This window comes from Cupressus sempervirens, chromosome 1, assembly GCF_028749045.1.
Source record: "Cupressus sempervirens isolate cs-2001-9-10 chromosome 1, ASM2874904v1, whole genome shotgun sequence".
In the NCBI taxonomy this organism is placed as follows: Eukaryota; Viridiplantae; Streptophyta; class Pinopsida; order Cupressales; family Cupressaceae; genus Cupressus; species Cupressus sempervirens.
This window is the reverse complement of record NC_143118.1, coordinates 302372725-302388996: the sequence shown is the minus strand read 5'-3', so window position 1 is coordinate 302388996 and position 16272 is coordinate 302372725. Positions and strand designations below refer to the sequence as shown.

At 35.5% G+C, this 16272-nt stretch overlaps 1 protein-coding gene across 1 annotated transcript in view; it reads left to right on the top strand.

Annotated features, from left to right (window-relative positions):
- The window catches only part of LOC149577313 (uncharacterized), a 200440-nt gene that overhangs the window by 127798 nt on the left and 56370 nt on the right, over positions 1 to 16272 (top strand). The window contains exons 9-10 of the mRNA XM_089823391.1: positions 8623 to 8699; positions 13497 to 13563. Coding sequence (XP_089679517.1) covers positions 8623 to 8699; positions 13497 to 13563 — 144 coding nt within the window. The remainder of the gene's footprint in view (positions 1 to 8622; positions 8700 to 13496; positions 13564 to 16272) is intronic.

The window sequence follows — 16272 nt, the reverse complement described above, 5'->3', positions numbered from 1 at the left end:
AAAAAGTGTCGCATAAAATGACATCCATGGGCGTAACCCACCAGGAGGGTTAACTCAGGTAGCAGTAATGTAACGTCTATAAATATCAAGATGAACATGCTCATTCAACTCTTGCCGAGAAGGGAGAAGATGAGCAGGGGCATCCAAAGAAAACTGAAAAGGGGGGAGATGATCAATATCAATACCAATCGAACTCAACAAAGAAGAGACCTGTGCTTACCAACATCGCGCTCGAGCACCAGACTAAGCAGCTGCCATGGAAACCGAAGAGCGGTAAGCTAAATAGGAGTAATGATCATGGTCTCTAGCCATATCAGCAAACCCACGAAGGCGATGAAGAAACCAAACTAAGATAAATTAGAATAAATCTAAATAGTAGATACTAGAAGTAGAGTCTAAAACAAATGTAAACAAAATGGAAAGTTAAAATTATGAATGTAAAAAAACAACACAAAGAAATGCAATTTGTTGCTTGCCTCTTCAAATTTGTACAAACAATGGAAATGCAAGAAGGTTTGTAGAAGCCTCCTTCAAATGCTTCCTTAAGCTCCTCTTAATGCTTAAGTGCAAGCTACAAAGTTGCACAAACCATCAAAAATCAATATGGGAGAGCCAACCGATTTGCTAATTTCTCTCTCAAAACCCCAATACTCTTCTCTAACTCTTTCCTTTCTATCACAAGCATTAGCAAAGGTTGGAATGACCTTTTTAGGTTAAATAAATGTTATACAAACCAAAGAAAGGCAACTTAACTCTTTGTTTTAATTTTTTTTTCACTTTTTGTCCTCAACTGCCGGTGAGAGTCCTGAGCTCAGGACTCAGTTTGTTTGGTGAGTCTTTGGACTCAGTGCGTCCATGTGGACTCTGCTACAACTTGGCCGAGTCTGAGTCCAGTGACCATTTGCCTCGGAAAACTAAGTTGCACGACTAGCTACCCAGCCCCCTCGGACCCAGGAAAGTTCGAACCGGTTCGAGGTTTAGGTCTAGTTCGAACTTGGTTTGACTAGGGTGCGATTTTTACACTCTTGGTTTGATCTGGTTCGAACTCGGGCAAACGACTTTGAAAATTTCGAACCCAGTTTGAACTCGCAGCTAAGCTGAATCATTTTTATGAGATTCTATTATTATTGTGATGAAGGTTTACTTATGAGGTTTGTATATCAAGTCTCTGTTATTGCTTAACACCCTTAGATTTCTTCACATTCTGCTATCTATTTTATACTTCATAGTACACAACTTTCTTCAATATTATATGTAATGCAGGAAGTGTAGATTTGATTTTTGTAATAGTTTATGGAACAAGGATCACTGTGGTAGAAAATTTTATACTTAACTATTCCTAACACTGCTTTGAATCTTAAGAATTGTTTTTTTTGTTTTTGTTTGTAATTTACACGATATATCATTCTTTTGATGATGCTATTAGTTCGATTCACAGGATTGTTTGGATTTTCTGGTCACTTAGTTGTGTAAATGCTATTGCTGTAAGGGTATAATTTTAGTATTTACATATATTGTTTCCAATAACTGTATGATATATGGGACTGGATGCGGCAAGATAGGGATCAATGAAGACGAAGGAGGAGGAGAGGCAAAGGGAATTGGATGGCGAAATAAAGCATGGATATCTTTAAAACTTTATAAAAACAATGAATTCTATGGTGTGTTTAGGTTCTTAGTGTGGTTGGTGTTTTAAAGTTTTTGTTGTTTAAACTTTAAATGTGTTTATGCTACTTTGCTACATTCTAATTTTAACTCATGCTTCATAAAAATGTGTGTGTATATATATATATATATATATATATATATATATATATATATATATATATATATATATATATATATATATATATATATATATATATATATATATATATATATATATATATATATATATATATATATATATATATATATATATATATATAAAATATAATTTTTACATGTTTTTGTACTAATGAACCCAAACAAACCCAAACACCTTTCCAAAATTTTGTTGGACTTGCGAACTGGCTTTCGAACTTCAAACTTGGAACCGAACCCAAACCGGCAATTTAGTCTGAAAGGTTGTCTCTATCTCCGACTCGCAGAGTCCCATAACACTAGTTAATACTTAAGGGTTTTGTTTCTACACCATTCGAAATCGAAAGTCAAATGTAGTAGCAAATAATACTATAGTCTGTAATAGATATAATGTTATTAATTTTTTTTTAAGGCAAGAGCCTACAACACAATGGTAAATTGTGAGCCTCTTAATTAGGAGGTCTTGGGTTCGAATCTACTCAAGCTTAACTAATAATCAAAATAATTAATCACAAAAAATAAAAATAATTAACCTTGGCTTTGGCCTCTTATCGATAAAAAATAAAATGTTATTAATTATTTTAATATATGTAAGTTACACTTACAAAATATACGAGTTAATTTGTAATAACTAATATGTATTACATACATTGTATACTAATTTGTAACTGTAATACACGTACAATATTAAAAAAAAATACTTATTAAAGTTATTACTTATATCTATTTATGTCAAAACTTCGATTAATATATGGAGGATATGTCAAATCAGTATGTGCACTACAAATTTGGGGTATGTGTATTTGAATTTAAGATTATTTTGAAGAAATTATATATTTTCAAATGTTCGATAAAAGTGCCATTTTTTTGCCGATTCCTAGATTTTTTTTGGATTGATGGAGATATTGCCGAGACCGAGATTTTCAACTATAGTTTCAGTAATAATTAGCATTGCAAATAAAACATATTGGTGCCTCCTAATCAGCCAGACACCAAGCTTATTGTGATTTTCATTTCGTCCATAGTTGACAAATTTGGTTGTGGCAATATCTTGGCCGACACAACTTTTGAAAATCTTGGAATCACCAAAAATTGAAACAATGAATCAAAACTTTTATTGAACATTTGAAATATACAATTTATTAAAATATTCTTAAAAACACACACATACACACCAAATTTGTAGAACATAAAATGGTTTGAGATATCCACCATATATTAATCGAAGTTTTGAGTTAAATAATAATTCATAGCAATTAAAACTTAGTAGATTAACATGGTGATAGAACCATATATTGAAAGTCAAGTACAACATTTAGATAAAAATAAGTTGAATACATATAGAAGTCAAACTCCATAAAACTACAAGTTTTGAACAAATATTAAATTCAAGTTTTTGTATTATTGAAAGCTAAAAGAAAAAATCATAAATTGCATCTATGAGTAAAGCTCAAGAAAGATCGCTGCTGTTGCGTGGGTGGTGCTGAAGTAGTTGCAGTTGTAACATCCTCAACAGGTACTTGAGTAGGTGCCTCAGGCTCAGTAGAAGCCTCTGATGGATGACAAGCTCATGTTCTTCGTCATGTGCTGCCTCTTTTCCATCTTAGTCATCTGCCTCATCTCAAACTTAGCTAGTTGCACATCTGTCAATAAAGGATCATCCACATGCGCATACGCCTTCTCACCATCAAGAGGAGCAATCCAATCTACTGAAGATAGATCAATGTCATCTAAGTCAAGTGCTTCATATGAAACTTGCCCTTGCACCTTCTTTTTGTGCAAATGAAGGTTATACCATAGATAAACCAAGTCATTCAAGCGCTTCTGAGTTAGCCTATTGCTCTTATTTGTGTGTATGTTCTCAAAATTACTCTAGTTTCTCTTGCAACTAGAAGCACAATAGGGCTGGGATAAAATTCAGATGGCAAGCTTTTGTAGATTGGTCATTGTGGCACCATAATCTTCCCATCACAGATTTGCAAGGATTTAAAAAAGCCATTCATAATGTGGTGAAGATCCCAATAAACTTAATCAGCGAAATAAATGGTATAATAAAACTAAACACATGTTCTTTTTTACTTGGCTTCAGGTTGTATCTCCTATGTTTGCAATCAAGAGAATACAAAAATGACCTCTATTCCCTCTTGTAGTTCTGCAACTCTTCAAGTACAAGGTCTCCAATGTCCAAATTAACAACCAATCTTCAAATTCATCTGTCCAAACCAATTTCAACCTTTGGATCTGCTATAAAATTGTTGGAGAAACAGAACTTGGGGTTTAAGTAGTAGGCAACTACATGAATATGTTGGTGGACTTGTTGGTCCCACCTACAATCGATTATGTTCCATATGTGTCTCTATTTGGTCTCATTTGACCTATACAAGTGTTGAATGGCCTCTTTGGCCCTATTCATGGATTCATATAGAAAGTCCATGGGGTTTTTATCCCCATCCATGATTTGTAGAACCTTCACCAACGGTGCTGACACCTGGACGTTAAAAAATATACAAAAATCAGCAAGTTGCAATATTTCAAAATTAAATAATAAATAATAAATCAAGAATTGAAAACTTACATTGATGATCTCATCAATTAGCATGCCAAATCTAGCATCAAACACAACCGTCACGACCTTCTTTTCTTCAAGCTTCTTTGCATAAGGACTCTCTGACCATTTCACACTTAGAAACATACGCCTTAGGTTGTTCAATGTTTCCAATATGCTTTGCAAGTTGAGAAAATTAGTAGCAAAGCGTGTGACCCCTGCTCATATAAAATTCTTACCACCAGTGCACTCTCTAATAAGACTCAAGACCCATGTATGATTGTTCTACTTTGCAATATTCCTTCTCTCTTCAAACACCTTCTCTGCCCAACTCAGTTTCCCTAGGTTCTTAAGGAGAAAGTCAAGATAGTGGGCAGCATAAGGGCTCATATATAATGTGGCATGCCTCTCCATCACCAGTCTAACGGCTGCCACATACACAACTGCATTATCAGTCACAATTTGGATGACATTAGCCACTCCCACTACCACTACCACCTCATCTGACATTTTGCTCAAAGTTTCTGCATTTTTCACTTTATTAGAGGCATCAACTAATTTTAGAAATACTAACTGTCCCCTTGAAGCCACTACAAAGTTGATGAGCATCCTATTCCTGCCATTTGCCCACCCATCAAATATAATAGTGCAGCCTCTTTGTTTCCAAACTTTTCTTTTCTCTACCACAAGCTAATGAATTGCTTTTACCTCATCGTCTAACAATGACACACTCACCTCATAATGAGTTGGGGACTTGAACCCCTTACTAGACACAAAAATCAAAGTGACCAATTGATTGCAATATGGACTGCATAAAACATTGAAGGAAATATCATTGCTGAACCAAAATCTTGCAACTGCCACCCTTGTCTTCTCATGCATTTCTTTGTTCCATGCAATGCCTAACAAACTGGGTTGAGCACCATGAGTGTTACGGGGAACCCAAAAGTTTGATAAAGACTCGCTGACATTTCTCAATCCTTGTATGTGTGGCCCAGTGGAAGAAGAATCCTCTGTACCTTTTTGTGATCTTGTAGAATTGAAACCCCCCATTGGGGCTGCCATGGCCTCTGATGTCCTTTTTTTGCTAGCTCCTTTTGTGCACATGCCTCAAGGCTTGTCAAGACCTCTTGTGTAGCCTCTTCCGGACATTTATCACATGGTGTAATATCATTGCATGGAATCTTTACAAGATGATATTTCAATTGGCTTATGCACGAAGTCATGTGTTTAAGGCAATGGATACATTGGGCATCTTCTTGTTTTGCTCCTTGAATCCCATGTTTCCATAAAGGATCCCTTGTTCTGCCACCAGACTCTTCCCATAGTTACAAACAGGTACTACAAGTCTTCAAACCCAAAGATAAAGAATTATTAGATAAGTTCAGATTAAATATTAGGCAAATATATTATATTATAATTTTGAACTATGAGTATGAACTTCTTAAGTAACTTAGATAAAAATTTATCAGACTTTTAAAGAGGCCTGTCTCTATTAAAGAGGCCTGTCTCTAAAATTGTCCAAGTCTGATATCAAATAAACTGTGTAACACGGGGACTCGAACCCCCTCCCAAACCTCGAAGTACCTGTCCTTGGGACGTCCCCACATTGAGTACTCGAGTATCCAAGTACCACCACCTCTGGCATTCAGCAGCCATTCCGCCGCTGGGATGGGTACTTGAATTTCTAATTGAATTTTGATTGTTGAATATTACTATTGGGTATGAAATATGTTACTATATTGAATGTTCAACTGTTCTAGTTCATGTTGCCATTTCGCTATGTTCAATTTATTCTAATTTGTTATGTTCTATTGAAACATTATTTCATAACTAGCATTTCAAGTTCTATATGTACACTATAGTATATACAACACCCCTTCCTGCTCCGTCCTCCCCTTGTCACCGTCACGTGGCCATTCCCCCATTGTCCCAAAAATGAGGTCCATTTTCCTGAAACTTGTCCCAGCGTCCCACCGTCCTGACATACCCCAGCACTGGTGTTACGCTACAGAGTATTGAATTTTTAATAGAGGACAGTTAATGTGACAAATTATTAACAGTAACTATTACTGATTTAAGCTTATATTAAAATATAATGGCAATTGCGAAGTACTAACAGTAACTAATAACTGTTACTGATTATTAACAGTAACAGTAACTATAATAAAAACTAAAAAGTATAACATTTTATTATATCATATCCTCCAAACTTCGATTATAAACTTGTAACAAAATGATTTATTTAGTGACAAGCTAATTTATATTCAAATAAATAAATAAATAGCTACAATTATATTTAATCACTGCATACTTTATCTGATCACTCTCTGCAACATTCATTTAAATTTTTATATAAAAAATATGAAAAATTACATATTATAGGAATCCTGACCTAGTATATTGTAGGAATCCTGTTGATGGCGGCATTTGTCTCGACTCTTTCTCAGATTCCTCAGACCTCTGGCGTTGTTTGGCTTTCTCAGACCTGTGGTATCAGATTTCCTCCACTTGTTTTCCCTCAACTTGTGTAATTGTTTTTCTCAGACCTGGTATTTGTAAAAACCGATGGACTGAATCAATGATATAGTGAATAACCTATAAAGTGTTTGCCATAAGTTCTTGTTCTTTTTCTGTTGACAAAGCAGGCGATGGTTTTAACTTGCCAAAAATTACTCTTCTTGTTTTATAATCATTAATAAAGCACCACGATTTTAGGAAAAAAATGGAGCCGAGTTATTCAGCATTTAATTTGTCTTGCACAGCAACTCGTGGTAGATTGCTGGTGATATAACTCAGGGTTTTTCAATCTTGATTTCATCAATAAAAACCCTTTTTGGAGTGAGTGCTGGATTTCCGGGTATGCCCATTCTTGTTGTGGTGTTCTAGTTCTGTCATTTTGAATAAATGCATTGTTGTTCATAATAAATCAGAATTCTTATCTTTCACATGAATCAGTTTATTTTGCATTTTAATTTTAAAACAATCATATCTATTTGCTTACTTTTCTTGGCAAAGTTCAAACTATCACTGTTATTGAAATTTAACTTAAAAAATATTGCAAACAACTCTAGAACATCTGCAATCAGCAACGAACAATTCAGAAAAAAGTTGGGTCAGATTTGGTTGGGGATCTTTGAGATGAGTTGCTGAATCTAAGCAAAAGTTGGGTCTATCGAGTTATAGTGAGTTTTGCTTAAAACTATGTTTTCAGTCGATTTGAAAAATACATGTGATTGGTTCAGGACACAATTTTTTTATAGTTGGGACAGTTCTATTTTTAATCCTACAAATGGGGTTTGATGTCACAGTCGTGAACTGTTTTGATAAATAACAAGAATTAGACTTGTTATTAATGAATATTTAAATTCATTTTACCAATTTATTTGTGAAGATATGATGTATGCCCAGAGAATTGAGACATTCACTAATTAAATTTTACAGTCTCGTGGAATGGAAAATATAATTTTCGTAGGGAAACCAATATTTTATATTTGATTTTGCAATATACAAGCATTTATGGAAACATAAATATTCTTCTAGTTAATAAACAAATTGCAAAATAAATATTTTATCGATAAGCATCTTTTTCAGAAGATAATTTTATGAGAAGAGCATGTCAAGTGCTGTGGACTTGTTATAGACTTTATCAATTAATTAACTATAATGAATTGATGTCTCATGACACTTTACCGTTTAAATTTCTATATGTATGACAGCCCAATATATTGTAATCAATGTCTCCTTTGTATATTACCTTATAAACATAATACTAATATATTCTTTTTCATCTCCTTTTGCTATCAATTATTATAAATGATGTAGGGAGCATGCAGTCTAATCTTGATAGAAATAATCAATTACTTATGTTGGCAAAAGAATCTACTGAGCAGGACTGGAAATTGTGATTGATTTTTGTCATTTGTGAATCTTTCAAATCCAAATCTGGCATGTGCAGTTGTTTGAGGGCAATACTATTTCTCTACAAGCATAAAATCAAATTATTACAGCAGTATTGCATCGAGTTTATAGGCTTTCATATATTTTCCTGTGAGAGCATTTGGAGAGAAATATAATAGAAAGATAAGCTGGGCACAAACTTTTCCAGTATATCATTCTAACCATCATAAGCAACTCAATACTGTATGACTGTCGTTATTAATCTTTTAAAAATATCTCTGCAATGCACATTTCAGATTGCAACTAAATTCTTAGGATTTTCTCAAAATGTTCTAATTGAGTTCTATGTGCATGTGTATGCAATCATTCTACAGATAGATAAGCTGAGGCTTTTGGCAGAATCTCTTGCTGTTTCAACAACGAAGGCAGAAAAGCAAATTGCAGATAACAGGTATGTAGGTTTCATTACTCGTAGATGATCACTGCTCTTTTATGCTTAAACTATCTCTTTGAATATTTGTTTGAATGTTTTAATTGGAAAAAATGTAGTATTGCGTAAGATGCATAACAACGATTTATATGCCAAGGCTTGTCAATCAACACATACATTTCTGGATAGAGAAAATGAACACATGGAAAGGTAAATCTGCAGAGAATCTGAGCAATTTAAATGAAAAATTGACTTTATGGTATGCTTTATTGCTGAGAATTTATATTAATGTCTTTCCATGACTGGAAATAGTCAATTATACTGTATTGTTTTTTGGATTTGGCTCTTCTGAGAAAACAGAAAATGCAACAACACTTGACGATAGTCCTCTTTTAAAATTAGCTGTGGAAGCTCCCAAAAATTGCAATTCGACTCCTAAATTGTACACTCTAAACAAGATTCACAGCTATACATACTTTGTAACAACATCAGTGGTTTTTTTGTTTAAGAGAAAAAACAGCTAAAATAAAATAAAATAGACACTATCTTTTCGGTTCATGGAGGTTAAACACAAGACCTAGAAAGCAATTCTCTCACAAACAGTTTTTATATGATTAAAATCTTACAACTGAAAGTGTGAAACAATAGATTAAAGTTTAAACACTGTGATTACTTGTACAAGTTGTGAGAATTGGAATTCAAAAGTTTTGTCCAGTGACTTTAAGGAAAACTTGACAATGAGTTATTGCAAACACTTGTGATTTTAGGTGAAAAAATTGCTGAAACTTTTCAAAAAAATGCAAATTAAGATTTTACTCACCCAAATAAAACTATAAAAATGTGATGCAATTTGATTGCTTAAACTTCAAAATTTTAAAATATTTTTGTTGAGTGTTTCACTTTGTTGGACACCACAACTGCGAGTAGTTTCTGACATTGTGAGGCTTAAAGTTTCACCATTTAAATATTCACATTGCTGCGAGGGGTATATACATCAATGAATATATGCAAGTTTGACTGTGACTTGTCATATCAGCTGATTCACTACAGCAGCTGATTGTTGATCCGGGTAAGACTTGGTTGATGGTTTTCATTAGCCTGAAGACCTCTCACCTCCACTTGTTTTTCTGTGGCACGAAGGTTGAGATTTGTTCATACACATATCTAGGGGTCAATTTTTCTGGCTCTCGCTTCAGCATGAGACCTCCCATGCAGCCATGCATCAACAAAGGGTATGGTTCCCTAGCCTTTTTGGAGAGACAGTGTTTCCACCATCACTTCCAAGGCATTATGTCGAAGATGACTCTCTTGGACACCTTGATCAGGCTAACTGTGCTCTATGGGTTTGTTGGTTGGGTTCCTTCCTTGTTGGAGTCCAACAGGGTCTCAATGGAGTGGGTCCAGACCCTTCTTCTTAGGTGCATCATTCAATGCAATCAGTCCACTCCTCACAATATTCCCTTGGCTGAATTTGGGACCCATTCTTTAAGACATAGTACAATCTTCAACCGAGGCTGGTTTGTACATTGTCTTTGGTGCTTTGCGGTCTCGTCTAAGGGACACCACATACATTCTTATCTGGCCTATGGCTTCTCAGAGGCAATTACGAGCATTGCCTCCTCTGGTCGGGCACAATGTTGGTTTTCTTAGGCTTTTTTCCTTCTAGGTTGGGTTGCGATTGAGATTGCCCATCTTTCTCTTTTATAGTACTCTTTGGATGTCCCAGCTTATCTCCTCCCGACTTGACAGGTACTGAATATGCATATCAGGATGGACATTTACAAACAATATATCCTTACTACTTGGGTCAATCCCTTGGGGGCCTTTGTCTGAGGATGGCCTTCTATCTAGGGCAATGTATTGATATTCTGGATGGGATCATTGTATGTCCTCTATACCCTTCTCATCGTTAGTCACATGCACCCGACATCTCCTAGGGCTATTTCAGGGTGGGCTCACATCAGCTCTGCATCTAGACGAACCATTATATTGATTGAGAGGACCAAATCTGCCAGCGTTCTGATATGGGGGAGGCCAAGACAGAGACACACTTCATTTTCTGTTGCCCCATCTGCCATGAGATTATGGGGAAATTCTTTTAGGGATAGTCGGCCTCTCCCCTCATTTTTCAGATACACTGATCAGCGCTGCCTTGCACTTCATCTTTACCAGGCCACAATACTTCAGTACCATACCTTACAACATCAGAACCCTTCAAGACAACACCCCGACCAACTCATTACCTCCTTCATGGTGGTCTCCCCTGCTCGTTTACCAACTGGTTGGTTGATCCCTGCTTTAGCCATGTCAGATCTGTGAAGCCTCGAAGATGTTGCACGAGGCAGCAACCTTTTTCTTCCAGCAGTCCTTAGAGACGGCTTGGAGCTTCCTCTTGCCTTGGAGAATATCCTTTGATTGTGGATTTCTTCTCACCTGCTCAGAGCAGCTAGCTTGTTGTTTGCTTCTGCTTCTTGTTTTAGTTTTCTTTTTCTCATTCACCACACACCATTTGGCGTTCCCATTGTTGACCAGCCTTCTGCTATTTGTTATTTGTCCCTTGGACCCTCTTTGTGGTCTTTTGTTGGACATTAATAAAATCTTCTAATCCTATCTTATCTGTAATATGTTATTAAAGAACTTCAATTATGCGAGTCGTGACTGTGAGCGCTTTAAGCACCTGCACATTTGACACACGTGCAGTGTGTTGTGATGATGAGATTATGAAGCAACTCATTGTACATGTTCTGTTGCATCTACCTGACTGCTCGATGCTGGTGATTAAAATTTCACATTAGTGATTTATTGTTAGTATGCAGTTGGCCACTCAATTTCATGGTTCCCAGGCAAGTTCAAATGCATTTTTAAAATCATCTGGAACTGCTAGCAGGTCAATAAAGGTCCTGGAAAATGTGTCAGATATCACACTTCTGAGGGCAACCCATATTTTAATTTGGTCCAAGTGTCTATGGTTTTGGTTTCATGGAGTTTGGAGGTGTTCTGGTTTGAAAGTATTATTTAGGCTGCAAAACTCTAATCTTTTGGCAAAGTGTTTTGTTCTGTCTTCCCGTGTCTCTTTCTCTGGTTTGAGGTTGCTGAGGGCAGAATTTGTTGAGGTCACGGATTTTGTTCACAGTTGCAAATTGATATTCTCATTTCCCTTTCATAACATAAATAGCAACTGGTGGAGGTTGTGGGAAATGGGTACTGTAGTTTCTTGTATCTTTGCACCATAAAGTTGTGAGGAGATGAGTTTGGCATAGCATTGATGTTGTATTCTTTTGCCTTTTGAGAGGTTGATGCGAGAGAGAAAGGGATGTTATATTCTGATCTCACTTTCTTTGACCCTTATGTAGAAGCTGAAGCCTCGCTCTCAAAAGAATTGAGGGAGACCACAAATTGAAAGTAGAATAGTGATGAATTGTTGGATTGATAATGGGAGAAATGATGTCATCAGCTATGGGACAGGTTTTGAAAGAATGCAATATGGTAAGAAAGAAGTTTCCTGTATTGAAAGCAAAGCAAAACTTTCAGAGCATGAAGCTGGTTGGTCCAAGGTTGAAATGTATTATGATAGTGATGAATTATTGATGAATTATTAGAATAGTGATGAATTATTGGATTGATAATGGGAGAAATGATGTCATCAGCTAAGGGACAGGTTTTGAAAGAATGCAATATGGTAAGAAAGAAGTTTCCTGTATTGAAAGATTATTAATGAATTATTAGAATAGTGATGAATTATTGGATTGATAATGGGAGAAATGATATCATCAGCTATGGGACAGGTTTTGAAAGAATGCAATATGGTAAGAAAGAAGTTTCCTTATTGAAAGCGTAGCAAAACTTTCAGAGCATGAAGCTGGTTGGTCCAAGGTTGAAATATATTATGTGAATAAATCTAGTCAGGAGAACTTAAATGAGAATTGTGATAGTCAGAAGTTTGTTATTGAAAATTATAAAACATGTTTTTTTTTTTAATGTTCTTGTGGAATTTTTGAGCCTTATTCTAGTGTATTATCTGATGCCTGCATACTGAGGTTTGTGTAAATTCGATGCTTTGTATAGTTCTTTGTTACACGAATACATTCTCTCCTTCATGTTAATTTGTTTAGAGTATGTTTTTATCCCAGCATTACCGGGAGATCCATCTCCAGACCCCTGGGATGCGTCTCAGGTACTGGTACTCGTCTCCTGTCTCGGAAATGTCTCCGGAGACTTAGTGGGTGCTTAAGGTTCAGGCAATGACGTCTCCTGTTGAAAAATCAATGTCTCCACCTTGAAAACAGTCAAAAATGAAAATAGATTTCTGATTGTTGTTTTTTTGTTTGTGTATCAGCGTTTTCCATTGAACTATCAATATTTTTGCATTTCAATATGTAGTGTGAGTTTTAAAATTTGACACACTGTCATTTTACATGTGTGTATTTAAACTTAATATTACTTGCTGTTCTTTCTCTCAAAGTTCTATGCCATAGTATTTTGAATTTTGTAGAGATTATTAAATTTAAATTATAAAAAAAACTTGACGTCTCCAAGTACCCTTGTCTCCTTTTTTTGAAAAATTTGACGTACCAGTACCAGTACCAATCTCCGAAGTCTTTAAGTACCCCAGTCTCCCGGTAACCTGGTTTTTTTCTGAGGACAATCACCCACACAAAACATACAATCTAGTGTTTGCGTAAACTAGCTGCTTTGTGCAGTTCTGTGTTACAATAATACAATCTCTTGTTCATGATAATTTGTTTTACAGTATGTTTTCTTTTTGGCAACAATCACTCACACAAAATATATGATCGAGTTCAATTTATACTTTTGCAGGCATCAAAAGGAGGAAGCTCTAAATTATCGTGTGGCCAAGGCTAATGAAGTGACAGAAGTAGAGAAGGTATCCTTATAACTTCCTAATTTTGGGTTTAAATTTGGGTTACCAGTTTGAAATGTTTGTATTCTACATTTGGTTTCATTTGATGTTTTCTTATTTTTAAGTGGCTTTTTTTTCATCATCAGATAATTGGAACTAAAAAATCTTCTCTTGTCTTGGGGGTTATAGTTATTTAATGCTTTTTTTTGATAAATCAATTATTTTAACTTGTAGTTCTGTATTTTGTCAGTTCTCTGATGTGCACATAAGTGGGATGAAAAGTAGATAGCAACCTTAAAATGATTCAGAGAGATGCAATACTAATAAGCTATGATTGACTTTCTGGCATAAAAATAAATTTATAGCTAAGTGATTTTGGATATAGGTTAAAATGTGTTCTATGTGGATGTACATCTCCTATATTTTATCAGAACCTCAAAAATAATTGACAAGATGTTGATTATTATGACCTTCCAGTTGCAAATTAAGATGTATGGATGAGATGACGATTTCTGATAAGTTATCTTCCATAATGGTCTGATAAGCCCATAGAGGATGAATCTGACACAGTATTTAATCACATTAAAATATATGCAGGTGTGATTGTGGGAAATGAACTCCTTAAAAGGGGAGGGATAGTACACTAGAATTTGTCACCCATAAATAAAAGGTTTAACAAAAAAGTTAGTTATGAGATTGATTTCTGCATTTTGAGATCTTAAAGATGTTAGCTTTAGCATTGAAGATTTTAAGGTTCCTGCATAAACTGAGAACTTTATATGGTCAAGTATCAAGTAACAAACATTCAATCTAGCACTAGACTCAAGTTGGAGGGCGAAAACATTTGCAATTTTCCATTCTAAATTTATTATTCCCACATGGGTACGGTTCCGGTCCTTTACTAGTTACCCATGGGGGATCTAAGGTGGCTGGGAGGAACCTTGGACCAAACCCAGGTGAACCTAGAGGGAGGGCTTGCCCTCACCCCACCACCACCCAAAAAAAGTGAAAGAAGGAAAAAAGTTATGAAGTTCCATTAAGTCTGAAAATCTACCTGAAGAACAAATCAGCTACCTGTGCTGCAGTGTGTGTTGTAGAAATTTTAAAGAAATACGCGAACTTAGTTGAGCTATCCCCTACAACATATGCACAGCCCTTACACCCTGCCTTATGTACTAATGTGATGAAGTCTATGGAGTGCATTTCTTTTTTGATTGAGAATTGGTAAAGGACAAAGCAAATTGGCTAGATAAGTGTGCTCATTGTTTTTCTGCTGGCATGACAGACACTCTAAAATATTTAAGGACTTCATTTTTAGTGCTCCCCATGTAAATCACTCGTGCATCACCAAATAAATTCTTTCCTTGTAAATAGTCAGATCATTAATCACCGTCTACCTGTCATCATGAATACTATCCTCAATGTTTCTTGCTGCCTGAGTCCAATCAGCAGTGGTCTCAACCAATTAGTAAAAATGAGGCCTTCTAGAAAGTGCATCGACAACCACATTCTTTGTACCTAAAATATACAATTTCAAAACTACAGGGTTGAAATATACTCACCCACTTTTGCTGCTTATGGTTGAGATCTTTCTAATCCTTAATTTATTTGATACCGTTGTGATTGGGTTTAATGATGAACTTACCCCTCCCAAATAAGGTCTGAAGTTGCCCAATGGATGCTTGATGGCCAACATCTCCTGATCATATATAGAGTAGCTCTTCTCCACACCTCTCAACTTCTAGCTTTTGAAAGCAATGAGGTGCTTAAATTGCACACCACTCCTCTCTTGAAGGCATCATTCTCCAACCCAAAACGTTTAGAGAAATATGGAATTGCCAAAATTGGGCATATTGAATCAACTATAAGAAGTGCTGAAAACACTTTTGCACTGCATCATACGACTTGAAAGCTCCTTTCTTTGATAGGTTTGTACCTAGGGATGTGGTTTGTGAGAATCCCTTTACAAATTGTAACACCCTGCCAGGGAACCCAAAAGAAAATAACCTAAAGTTTCACTAAGTTTGCCAAACATTTTTTTTGTTGAAAGATAATAACATCAATAGATAATATAGCGTAAGCAATAACTCACATACACACAACCATCCAAAATAGATTACATCTCTTAAGGGTCCCATGACGTTGAATCACATTTATAAGTTTATCAATATTAAGTCTAACACAACCAAAAATCTACATCATGGAATAATCACAAGTACAAATCCAATTAAATAATGTACAATTACATATGATGCCACTTGGCATAACTAGAATGCATAATCATCTACTATACAAGTCATAGGGTATGAAAAACTCAAATAATATACATCATCCCATAAGATCTCTGATAAACAAATATAGTATAATAGAATATAATCATCCAATAGAGATACAAGATCAGAAAGCAAGGAACAACTGCATAGGTACATCAAGCAACGACATTCAATTATTGGATCTCAATTGTATAAGTAAAATGCACTACCACTCGACCTTGTGGAACCTAAATGGCCCACTTCCACCATTTTGAGGAGATAGTCTCAAGTCCCATACGTATATCAATCTCAAAAGTCATAACCAACATCTGGGTCAAGGAAACACTTGAAAGCAAACTATCTCAAAGGTACCAAAACATAAGTATATCTAATCCAAGAGGCAACAAAGACACGTAGGAAATCTACTATGTAAGTGGGCAAGTGTCATTGCGTGAGCTAACTTTATGGTTACCCTAGCAGC